General features: G+C 42.0%; 1 protein-coding gene across 2 annotated transcripts in view; it reads left to right on the top strand.

Moving 5' to 3' along the window:
• fgd (faciogenital dysplasia) overlaps nucleotides 1-10,115 on the top strand; it is a 62,228-nt gene extending 52,113 nt beyond the window's left edge. For both annotated transcript variants that reach the window (XM_080469698.1, XM_080469699.1), the window contains exons 10-19: nucleotides 436-582; nucleotides 679-771; nucleotides 879-958; nucleotides 2,058-2,088; nucleotides 3,042-3,146; nucleotides 4,320-4,364; nucleotides 5,734-5,835; nucleotides 6,016-6,144; nucleotides 6,890-7,030; nucleotides 8,348-10,115. In XM_080469698.1, the coding sequence (XP_080325824.1) occupies nucleotides 436-582; nucleotides 679-771; nucleotides 879-958; nucleotides 2,058-2,088; nucleotides 3,042-3,146; nucleotides 4,320-4,364; nucleotides 5,734-5,835; nucleotides 6,016-6,144; nucleotides 6,890-7,030; nucleotides 8,348-8,593 (1,119 nt within the window). In that variant the 3' untranslated portion in view covers nucleotides 8,594-10,115. The remainder of the gene's footprint in view (nucleotides 1-435; nucleotides 583-678; nucleotides 772-878; nucleotides 959-2,057; nucleotides 2,089-3,041; nucleotides 3,147-4,319; nucleotides 4,365-5,733; nucleotides 5,836-6,015; nucleotides 6,145-6,889; nucleotides 7,031-8,347) is intronic.
• The last annotated feature ends 1,897 nt before the right edge of the window (nucleotides 10,116-12,012 follow it).

Raw genomic sequence — 12,012 nt, 5'->3', positions numbered from 1 at the left:
TGAAGCAATGAAAAGAGTTAAAGATACTGTCTTTACCGACAGGCAGCAGCAGCAGCAGACAAAAAGATCTTCAGCCTGGTGTTAAAGAACTTGGAGTCGGAGCTGTCATGTTTTTATTCAGGGAGTTTGTTCTAAAAGTGGATGTTTATCAGTAATGTTCAGCTGATTGTAACACAATAGTGATATAGTGGTTAACATCTTCCCCCATTTGAGTCTGGACTCGGAGGCCTTTCCGTGCAGAGTTGGCATGTTCTTCCTGTGCGTGTGTCTCACTCTGCCTTCGCCTACAGTCAGCTGGGATCAGCTCCAGCAGTGTAGTTCATGTTGCATAAAACAGCGTAGAAGATGCATGAAAAAATGAGCGTAAACAAGCTGTTTTCTGGGGGATAAAGTTCCTCAGTCTTGAATCTTCTGCCGCTTATTTTTTCTTTTCAGGAGAAGATGCACAAGCTGCTGGAGGTGTACGAGCGGCTTGGAGGAGAAGAGGACATCGTTAACCCGGCCAATGAGCTCATCAAAGAAGGACATATTAAAAAGATGTCAGCAAAAAATGGAACAGCACAAGACCGATACCTCTACTTGGTGAGACCATCGCTTTTCAAGTGGAAGGACTTTCTTAAAAATGCGTTTTACTACCACCATGCGTCATCTGCATTACTTCTGTTCTCCAATCTACAGTTCAACAATATGGTGCTATACTGTGTGCCTAAACTCCGACTGATGGGGCAGAAGTTCAGCGTCAGGGAGCGAATAGACATCGCCGGCATGGAGGTACCCTTCAGTGCTTTCTTCTTCTTTTTTTCTTTTTTTTTTAAGATTTAAAACCTAGTTTATTTTTTCCACTTGAAAATATAATTCTTTCTGCGTCGTCACCTCAGGTGCAGGAGAATGTGAAGCAGAACCTTCCCCACACGTTTGCCATCAACGGTAAACAACGCTCACTGGAACTGCAAGCCAGGTAAAGATTAAATCACACACAGACAGAAAATCACCCGCACACCATCGAGTAACCTAACATGCATTGGAACTATACAAAGACAGACTTTTGAATAGTTGAGGTGACTTTGTTATCCATGATGCCCGACAAGCTTCTTTTTACACTCTGAACTGTCATTTTAAATTTCCCCCGTAACTATAGAACGTATTTTAATACTGTTTATACTGAATGAACAAATAGATGATGAGATATGGTGCAATCATTTAAATACAGTGAGATTTATTGATTCGTTAACAATAGTCTGATATTCCTTCATCAAAATTCTTCACGTGACACTCACTAAAATAAGAGTAAATATATTCTAACCCTCATGTAAAACTATAGGATATATTGGTACTTAAAGGCTTTAACGTTACTATAAATATATCCTCATTACATGACAGTTATACTATCAACGCCCATGTGGAGTGGTGTAAAAGTTACCACAATCACACATATAGAAAAAATTATAGTTAAAATCTCACATTATTGAGTACTACTGTGTTTCAATACAGTGTACAGTTGTATTGTCGGCATGCAAAGAGATCAAATTTTTAAGATGAACGTCCTCCGCTGTGTTATTATGTTGTTCTGGCGTGCTATTGCAAAAATAGCACACATCACAATTATTAGTATTTCTTCCTGTATTCTTAATTCAACAGAAACCAAAAACAGATCCACAAGTTATCAGTTATGATCATTTGTCCAGTAAAGGGTTAACCATACCTTAATAAAATGTACATTTAATGCCATGAGATTCTTTTTCACGTCATTCGTAATACCTTGATTCTACAATTTCTTACACCAAAATATTTATCATGATGACCTCCTCAGCAGTGACGCTGCGACCAGTCACCAAACTGTCATATTTTTTACCAGTAATGGATTAAAAAAAAAAATACCGTGATCAATATAGGATCTTTATTTTCATGCTCAGGATTTAAGCATTCAGTTTGCCCTGTGACTTTATTTATTGTCTAATAATTCTACTCTGCGATTACTTAAAAAGCGTTTATTTTATTGTGAGTGCACGCTTGTTTTTTAGATTATCGTGTCTCATAATGTGTCATTTGATTCACAGGACAGCTGAGGAGAAGGAAGACTGGATTCAGGCAAGCGTCTCACACACACTTTATTATCACGACAGAATTACACTCGGTCAGCATTTTGGGGCTCCAGCCTCCGGTCGTTCTGCTTTATTAGAGGGTGGAATGAGAGAAAGATTTCCACCACACGCCCACTCAGGGTTAGAGTGCTATTCTCTAATAAAGCGCCCTCATTATTGCTCATTTAGCCCATTAAAGCAGAGTAAAGCTGATTAAAACATTTTGCAGGCTGGCTGAACATATTACAGCGGCGGCTTTGGAGGATTTTCTGTGTTTTCAGCCAAGTATGTAAGCACGAGCGACGGGCTGAAATAAGAAGTAGCATTCCAAAACTCGATGAAGAATGGAATGCAAAGAGGAGAAGAAACTTTTTAGGTTATTGGACTCTGTGGACTCGGAATGGAAGCGGGACAACATTTTGAGTTTTGAACTTATGCAATAAAAGCTCTCTCTGTCTCTCTTTCGAGGAAAGGGGTTCGGATCTATGTAGTTTCTTTCTATTTAAAACTCAAACTACTTGAACATGGAATGTATAAACACTGAGAAATAAGAGCATAGTTTAATTAAAAGTCGTGTCATGGCGGGACACAGGTATGAAAGAATAAATAGAATTGATGAAACAAAACAAATCAAGCGGAGTTCAGATAACTGCCACTATTCTGGTTATGAGATTTATTCTTAATAAAACCATCAGATTTTCAAAGTGTGGGGTGGACACAAGAAAACACCATGATGTAATTAAATAAATGAGGCTTAAGGTATTTATTTTATTAAAACACACGTTTTTAACTGAATGGACTGTGTAATAGCGAGAAATTAAAGGGCAAAATTAGCTTTTAGTGCAATCACTTATACGATGTTTCCTACCATAATCATTAATAATAATAATAATCTTTATTTCCCCCCTCTCTATTCTTCTTCCTTCCTGCTCTGTCTCCTGAATTTCTTCCCCCTCTCAGGTGATCCGAGCCACCATCGAACGACACAAGCAAAACAGCGAGACGTTCAATAAAGCTTTCAACAGCTCCTTCTCCCGGGAGGACGACCATCTGCCCGAGTCGCCGGTCAGTCACTCACTCCATTGATCAGCAGGTCCTCCTGTGCTATGAATCATGGGACACTTAGTGGTACCCCAGACGACTCCGTCGTAATCTGGCCTTTGTGCGCCTGCACGGCTCTCCATCTATGGACGTGGTTGTGCTGTACAGAAAAAGAAAAAAAACACCCCACACACGTGAAGAATGTCTTTATTTCCACATGTAGGGTCTCTTCCGCTCTCCGTCCACTCTCATGACCTAATAGGGAAAGCCGAGGTCTGAGTGTATACAAAAACTATTATGGATCTCTTTTGACCCACTTTGGGCTGTATGTGGTTGGACCCCCGCCAAGTGACACAAACCTGAGGGTCAGATTCAGAAGCTCCAGGCTGACACCTAGTGGTGGAGGTAGCAGAGTGCAGGGGGAAGGATCCAAAAAAACTAAATCTTTATTCACAAATCTATTCAGCAGACGAGGACTGGGTTTTGGAGTTTTTAAGCAGATTCAGTATAAAACAGTAGAAGCACTTTCACTTGCATTTATCCACAGAATATGGAGCTTCGTGAAATCTGAGGACAAAAATAACACGATTGAAGTGAATAAACAGAAAGAAACTATATTTACACATATTCACACATACAAGTATAACTAACATATTTCATCAAGATTTTTAGATTTTTCTTCTTCTTTGCCACTTTCTATCAATTTAATCCACCTGTTTTTACCCCCTGTGTGCCCCTTCATACAGTGTGGTGGAGCACTTTTCTCTCTGACTGACAAAAGGAAGGTTCATGTAATAAAATCTGATATACTTGTAGCCACTGAAGGCCACAGAAACAAACTTCAAACAGTTTTGGAAAGATCTCATGAAAGAAAAGTGAAATATGAACGTAGTCAGTGGCAGACTTGAGTTACGTCCAGTCTGTCCTGAGTTTAGCTCCTGGATTTATGCCAGTTTACTTTATTGGAGGACCGAGTCAGGACTTGCCACCCACAGTCAGATAAAAGAAATTGTTTTTCTTAAAATGTTATCATTTTAGATAATTTTTTTTATTTCTTTTTAAACTCTAAAATGAAATTCTGCCACTTTAACGCTTTGAAGACGATTCATGTCTCACTCAAAAGACTCAATCAAAAAAAAAATAAAAAAAATCCTGACTTGCTGTATGTTGACCCGTTTGTCTTTTTTATTTCCTCAGGGTCCCTGGTCCAACATGGACTCCGATATGGAAAAACACGAGAGGGTAAGATCTGGAAGTAACTCATATGCACCAACTGCCTTGAATTACCCCTAAAATCCCACCTCTCATCTCTGTGGAGTTGAAATTCTGAAGGCCATGCGGTGGTTGAATAGGTTTTAACTGGATCATTTGAAACACTGAATTGGTGCCGCTCAGGAAACAATCAGTTCTTCGAAGCTGGTGGGATTTGAATCGTTTTCATATTTCTTATTCAGACTGTGTCTGTGTGTGATCAGCTTTGATTTACTGACTAATTTTGTCTGTTTTGTGAGTCTGGATGAATGAGATTTTGAAATTGTCCAGCATGCAGCAGCACATATCTCAGCCAAATCACTTTTTTTTTTTTTTTTTTTCAACTGGAAAAAAAAGCATCTGCTGCTGCGTGAACCGCTTTGTGTTGCTTCCAGTCCTCCTCAGTCTCCTGCTTTTCACTCTGGAGTTTCATCTGAACTCATTTTATTGTGCAAATTTGTGATGATTTATTCAACATTCAAATATTCGGCTTTATTCGGCAATTGCTGCAAAAAAAACACAACAATTTATGATGTTTGTTGCTGTAATTTGTTTTGATTAAAATGTTCCTAGTGCAGCTGTTGTTTTCACTTAATTCGTTTGATTCGTGCTCTTTACAGAACTGAATGGCACTCACTGCAGAAAAACAAGCAGGATACTTGGCTCTGTATTACTTTAGTTAATATTTAAACTAATAGGAACGCAGAGCGGTTGCTTGTTTTTTCATGTGCTGCTGTGGCCACAGTGATGGCTGTTAGTTCACAAAAACAGATATGATATAAGAATTATTTTTCTTAACCAAACTCGTGTGTATTATTTGCTTACTGTGGGAAGTAACAGCCTCCTTGTTGGGGCGAGAATTGAATCAACAGAAAGCTTATCAAATAAATTAAATGAGAGAAGATCAAATAAAAGGATATTGCAATAGTTTGTATGTGTCTGTTCTTGATCTGTATTATTTGTTTGCAGAAACCATAGAAAAGTAAGGATTTGATTGGATAATGGGTTTACGTGTCGTCGCCCCTTTAAGGCCACATGTTTGACATCGGAGGTGAAGCTGGTCAGAGGACGAAGCGCAACAGGCTTTTTGACTGCAAAAGGAGAAATTGTTGGATTAAAGTTTATGTATTTATTATCAGCAAATCTGTTTCACCAAGTTTCGCGTAATAACAATTTAAGTGACAGCTGCTCCTCCCTCTGACATGAGCGCCAAAGTCGTGAATTGATAGAAAGCAGAATCGAAGACAGACCAGCAAATAAAGGGGGAAACACAAAGAGCTCTCAGACATCCGCCACTTGTGCAGAAGGTGGATTCTCAAACATCTGACTCCTGTTTTTTTCTTTCTTTCTTTCTTTCCAGAAAAGTTCTCGTAAAAAGGAAAAAGAGAAGCAGACGTGTAAAGGCTGCAACGAAAGCTTCAACTTCACCAAGCGCAAACATCACTGCAAGTCCTGTGGAGCGGTGAGCACAGATGGAAGGAGGGAAATCTGGCCACTGTTGAGGGGAAATGTAGCAGCGAGGACACACGTGGAAATATATTTCAATCAACTGTCTCTCTCTCTCTCTCTCTCTCTCTCTCTCTCTCTCTCTCTCTCTCTCTCTCTCTCTCTCTCTCTCTCTCTCTCTCTCCTCCGTCTGCAGGCCATCTGTGCAAAGTGTTCAAAGACCTTGGACAACAAAACGAGCCGAGTGTGCCCCGAGTGTTTTGAAGCCAGCCTCAGCCTGGAGAATCTCTGCACTGGTGAACAGAGAAAAAAAGCGGCGCCTGAGGTGAGACACACTGGTTGGGACACATATAGACACACCACTGAACAGCATGTGCATACGTTTACTTTCCTGCTTTGATTCGTGCCAGTCCAGTGACACTGATGTTTCAGTCCTCCGGCGTCACTGCCGGCAACAGATAGGAAGAAAGACACATTAGTGCTTCCTGAGTCCAGCTCCGTTGTTTTTTTTAAGTAACTAAACACACATTCAGTCCACATGCATTCATGAATACAAACACATTCACTCTTCACCTAATCTCATGACTAATATTATAATGAGATGTCAGGAGGACCAGCTGTCTCTGCTGACTCCACAGTCCGCCGACTTCAGGTGTCTGTTCCTCCGTCTGTCTGCAGGTGGATCTACCGTCTATTCTGGTGACTCACTGCTAAGCCGACCAGCGGACATTGATCTGATATGTTTATTTATAGACGGGGTGGTTTAGAATTCTCATGTGATGATAATTAAGGTCAGATCTGCATGTCTTTACAACAGGGTCACAGCTGCAGTGTGACCATTGGCCACAAGAGGGAGCTCTAAGCCATGCAAGCGTCAGACAGGACCCGTAGCAGCCTGAACACCTGTCCATGTACAAATCTCACTGTGTCCTACATCGTTGTTACATAAAAGTGTGAATATGTGCTGCCATGTTTGTCACCACTTTCAAACCCTAAGATATTCTGCAGAGCTTTAGCAAAATGTAGACCTCTGTCAAATGTTGACCTTTGGCCTTGTATTGTGTTTCTAGAGACAGACGTCCCTGACAGGGGAGAACTGCCTGCTGTGTGGCCATCTTCACGTGCAGGACAAGGGGAAGAGCTGGAACAAGATGTGGGCGGCCGTCACCAAGGCCGAGCCACTCGTCTTGTACTTGCAAAGTAGCGGACAGGTAAAAAAAAAAAAAAAAGTTATTTAACCTGCCATTTTTAGATATTTTAGTACATATTTTTTACTTGCATATTTGTAACTCTTTTTTTTTTCTTTCTTGTACGCACAGTAGCCCTGATGCATAATATCTATCAACTCCTGTTTGGAGTTCAAAAGGTCACACTTAAGACCACATTACCAGCGTGTTTCAGTCCCGTCCTGTATATCTGCTTATCTTCTTTCCTCACGCCGCCTGGCCTCCCTGTGTGTCCTGTCTGCTTACTGCGGCTGCTGCAGGACATCTCTGCAGAGCCGCGTCTGCCGCTGACACACCACTGACTCTGTGTGTGTGTGTGTGTGTGTGTGTGTGTGTGTGTGTGTGTGTGTGTGTGTGTGTGTGTGTGTGTGTGTGTGTGTGTGTGTGTGTGTGTGTGTGTGTGTGTGTGTGTGTGTGTGTGTGTGTGTGTGTGTGTGTGTGTGTGTGTGTGTGTGTGTGTGTGTGTGTACACATCCAGTCTGTGGCGTGCCACCAGCGCCAGGCTGGCTGTGCTCTGTAGATCTGGGCCAGGAGGATTTTGTTGTCCTGAATCTGACTTCAGGTGTAGCAGCTGTAGGAGACGCAGCTCCTCCGTGCGAGCGGGTTTCAGTCAGTCTGCACCGAGCGGATGATGTCACTCCTTGGATTTGCAGTAGTTCCTTGAAATCTTGGCTCTGCATTGAGCATTGAGCAATAAATCTCCACATAATGTCCCAGGGATGTATAAAACAAGTGGCTTGCATGATGGCTTAGGGAAGAAAAAAAAAACACTCTTTTTTTTTTTTTTTTTTTTTTTTTTTTTTTCAGAAATTTGAAGAATTCTTTACATTTCGTACGATTTTTGTTTAAAGGGTTTTCTAGAAAGTGTCCGTCATTCATAGTCCGCTGCACAGAAGGGAAGTCGGCCTGTAAAAACCTCTCCGGGTTTCATTTCCAAGACTAATTTTCCAATCCCAATGCAGAAAGCTGCCATTCCAAAGATTAGGATTAATGGGAGTCGAACCAGCATTTCCTGATCATACGGCCAGAAGGAGGGGGAAGGGGCAGAGCAGGGCGGCGTTTACTCTACATGTCTGATAGACATAGATTGTCCAGCATGTGAAGCAAAAAGCTCACATTTGTAACCATTATAATGTGGTTATTTTCCTACTAACTGTCTGAACAGTGACTCACTGATACATTGAAGTAGTTGTCTGGTTCTGCTCTTGGTACCACAGGCCCTTTTCTGGAAACCTGTAACCAGAACACAATCATCAACCACACCGTCAACTGTTATCTATTTTCCTTCTGTCTTTGGCGCAGGACTCCAAGGGCTCCCGGGCGGTGCCGCTCCCCGGCTCCGAGGTGAGCGCGGTGCCGTCGGGGGCAGCCGAGAAGTCGGAGATGAAACACGTGCTCCGGCTCAGTAACACCCATCAGACGTTGCTCCTTAGCGCCCACGACGCTGAACTCCAGGCCAAGTGGCTGGACGTCCTCCTCAAAGCTGCGTGCGGGGAAACGCTGACGGAGACGCCGACAAAACTGAGTGAACACAGGAAGAGCCAGTAGTGGCCATGTTGGAGCCACGGGACTCCCCCCCCCCCCCCCCCCCCCCCCCTCCTCCTCCTCCCTCTTTCCTCCCTCTCCTGTGTATAGAGCACACATTACTTGAATTCACTTTACCTTTGGCACTTTTTGGTTTTGTTCTATTTTCCTTTTAAAAGGACCATTCAATCCCTCCATTGCCACTTCAATCTTCATCCTGGACGACCACGTGCAGTTCTTCTTCTTCTTCTCCAACACACTCTCAAAGAAGGACGATGCTATCAAGCCACCAGTACCACTGGTTAGGATATTTTATTTCTCAGTGTTGTCAACAGCTGGAGCAAAACTTTGAAGAACCTTTATTTGTAATATAGCTGAAAAAAAGTTCCTTTATGATTTTTTTTTTTTTTTTAAATATGAAGTTCCTTGTACATTATCCAAAGGTGTTGTGAAGCATTAACTCATTACGTGTCTGTTTCCCCAGACAGTCGATGGTCTTTTCATTTGTGTGGAAGTGTGTGCGTGCCTGTGTGTCTGGGTGTGTGTGTGTGTGTGCGTGTGAGTTGGCGTGTGAGTCTTTTTTTTTTGTTTTGTTTTTTTGGTAAGTATTGATTGTTTTATGCGTAAGAAACCCATCGCGCCTCTCTGATCTCTTCACTCCTGCCGAGGGAGCGCAGTGTCGAGTTGGTGGACGTTGTACAGTATGTAAACTATAGTGATGTAAGGAAACAAAGAAGAAAAAGAAAGACATTTAACTTAAAGACAGAAATGTGTATGTTTGTGGCTGGCCACCTGATGCTCCCACTGTCAGCTCCCCTCTTACAGACTCTCTCTCTCTCTCTCTCTCTCTCTCTCTCTCTCTCTCTCTCTCTCTCTCTCTCTCTCTCTCTCTCTCTCTCTCGTACTTTGGTATTAATTCCCTCTCCGTCGTCGTCTTTGGATGGTGAAACCTCTAATCTAACTGATCCTCCGCACTCTCTCTCTCTCTCTCTCTCCCATCGTCGTTTCTCCCGTCCAGCCGAGAGAAATCAGTCAGGATGGAGTCACGTGGCCTCAGATTCAGTCTCTCTATATCTCCTCATGTACTCTCGCTAGATTAAATGATTTTCCCGTCGTCCATCTCAGCGTAGCGACCGTTTCGCCCGCTCCTCTGCCGAAGTCGATGTGATGGAAACCAAGTACTGTAAAACTGTTTATTCAGCCTTGCCCCCGTTCACCCTGGTCCTATCAGCACCAGCCTTTAACTTAAAGTAGCAACGAAACAAACAAACTAAAAAAATAAATAAAAAAAAAAACAAAAAAAAAAAAGAAAGAAAGAAAACTCGTCATTGAATCTCTTTGTGCATGTGAACTCACTCATATTTATGTACCGTACTATGAAATCTTGCCCTTGTCCCTCTTTTTATGCTCCAGAATTCCTGATGTTGTACTGTAAGTGAGCAGAGTCGACATTGAGTGTGTGAAACATGGATTGTGACACAGTGGAAAAGCAGAGTCAAGCATATCATCAATAAACAGACGTGGGTCTTTCAGTACCGCACTGTCCAATAAGATCTTAACGTGGCTGGAGTTTTCTTTTTACACATTTGTGGAGCCGTGACCGCAGATATGTTTCTCACGGCAACCAGCGTGTGTGACCGTGCCGCCAGCAGCTTTACGGCAACATCCAGATTAAATGTAAAGGATTGATGCTTCATCATGTGTGTAATCTGTAATCTAGGTTTAATATTCTGTAGTTTCAGCTCTTTGTTCAGAACACTGGCAGCCTCGGCAGGACGCGGATTTCTCCGCTGAATTTCTTGACAGTCCTACCAAAAGGATTTATTTCGCTGATGAAATCATGTTTTTCATTAGTGTGGTAGTGTGTATTTAATATTTGCTTTATTCACTCGCAAGCAAAACCTGAAGTGTTTTGTTAAAAAAAAAAATGTATTCTCACTGTGAGGCGAGAAGGCTAACCACTTCTCCACTGTACAGAACCTCAAAGAGGAATAAAAACTGTAAAATCATAACTAGGAAGACAAAGACAGAGCTGCAAATGACACTAACACTATTTCTATAGAAGCACAGGGAGTTTTCTACATCAGCTGTGTGCGCAGTAGAAATCAGAAGTCGATACGGAATCATAAAAATGAGTTAGATCATGATTATAGACTTCAGAGAGGAAAAAAATAAGCACAGTAACACAGTGATGCTCTGAATCGAAATGTTGAACTCAGAACAACTGATTCTGATGTTTGGCCTTAAATCATTTTTAGGATTGAATCTTAATTCTATGCAGAACTTGCAAACATTTCTGTTTTGAGTTTCTTGGCAATCCTTTTACATTAAATATATTATCTGATGGAATCTGTTATTGCAAAAAAAATTTGCAAACAAAAACAAAAAAAACAACTTCATTTCTAAACACTGCAACGGCGACTGTCCTGCGGTGGATATATGTCAGAATGTGAACGGTTGTTCATTCGACCCTGATGGTAGTTTACATTTTCTTATCACCAGATCAGCCCCGCCGCTCAAATACTTTCATGAGTGTGTTTCATGCTAAATGAGCCTGTCGGCTCCTTGAACACTGATAAATACCGAACGCTGTGGCAAATCTATTGCTGAGTCATTTCAGTTTGAATCATAGCAAATCCTGAGCAGGACATGGATTTCCATTCAGGATTTTCTCGGAAACTCAGCCGTATTTCATGTTCACCCCCAGTTGTCCTCTTCAGTTTCCGTTCCCCTGATGGCTGGCGTTCGTATTTTAATTCAGTGTTGCTCAGTTCACTGGGAAGTCTGTGAAATGTTCAGTTATTAAACAAAGCCTCTCGTCATACTGGAAACACGGTTCAGCTGCGTATCAGGAAAACATGTGTGATCACTTCCAAACGTTGCATTTTTCCTTCATCGAACTCTGAAGGTCGTGACGTTGGTCTCAGCTGAAAATGGGCGAAGGCCGGCGACTTCCTGGACAGTCGGTTCACGATCAGAGGTCAGCGGAAAGTTTTTTCTCAACCGGCGGAGGAAATCAGATCGCCTGGAGTAACGCCACACATGCACAGTTTTTTTTTTTTTTTTTCTTATTGTGCTGTACTTCTTGACAACTTTAAGAAAATCTATTCAACAGTTGCTGAGACATTCCCAAAGCAAATCCCCTGGCGGAAGTTATTGGCAAACCAACCATTGTGGACTCTTTCACTAATGAAATCTAATACGTTGAGTTAAGATCTCGGGCTTTTCCTCCTCCCTGTTTACTTTTCATGCTCATTTCTTGGCCGTTCCGATCCGGTTGTTTTAATCCTTGTTGGCATGAGCGGTTTTAGATCTGAACTGGACGATCAAAAACCTTCCTGGAAATGAGCTCGACGACACCGGGCGTCAAAACTGAAAGGAAAAACACTCGGTGTGTGCAATACAGGCAGCTGTCGCCATGATACAACTGAAGGGAAGGTTCC

This window comes from Lipophrys pholis, assembly GCF_963383615.2.
Source record: "Lipophrys pholis genome assembly, chromosome: 8".
NCBI classification, from domain to species: domain Eukaryota; kingdom Metazoa; phylum Chordata; class Actinopteri; order Blenniiformes; family Blenniidae; genus Lipophrys; species Lipophrys pholis.
This window is presented reverse-complemented; position numbering and strand designations above follow the sequence as displayed.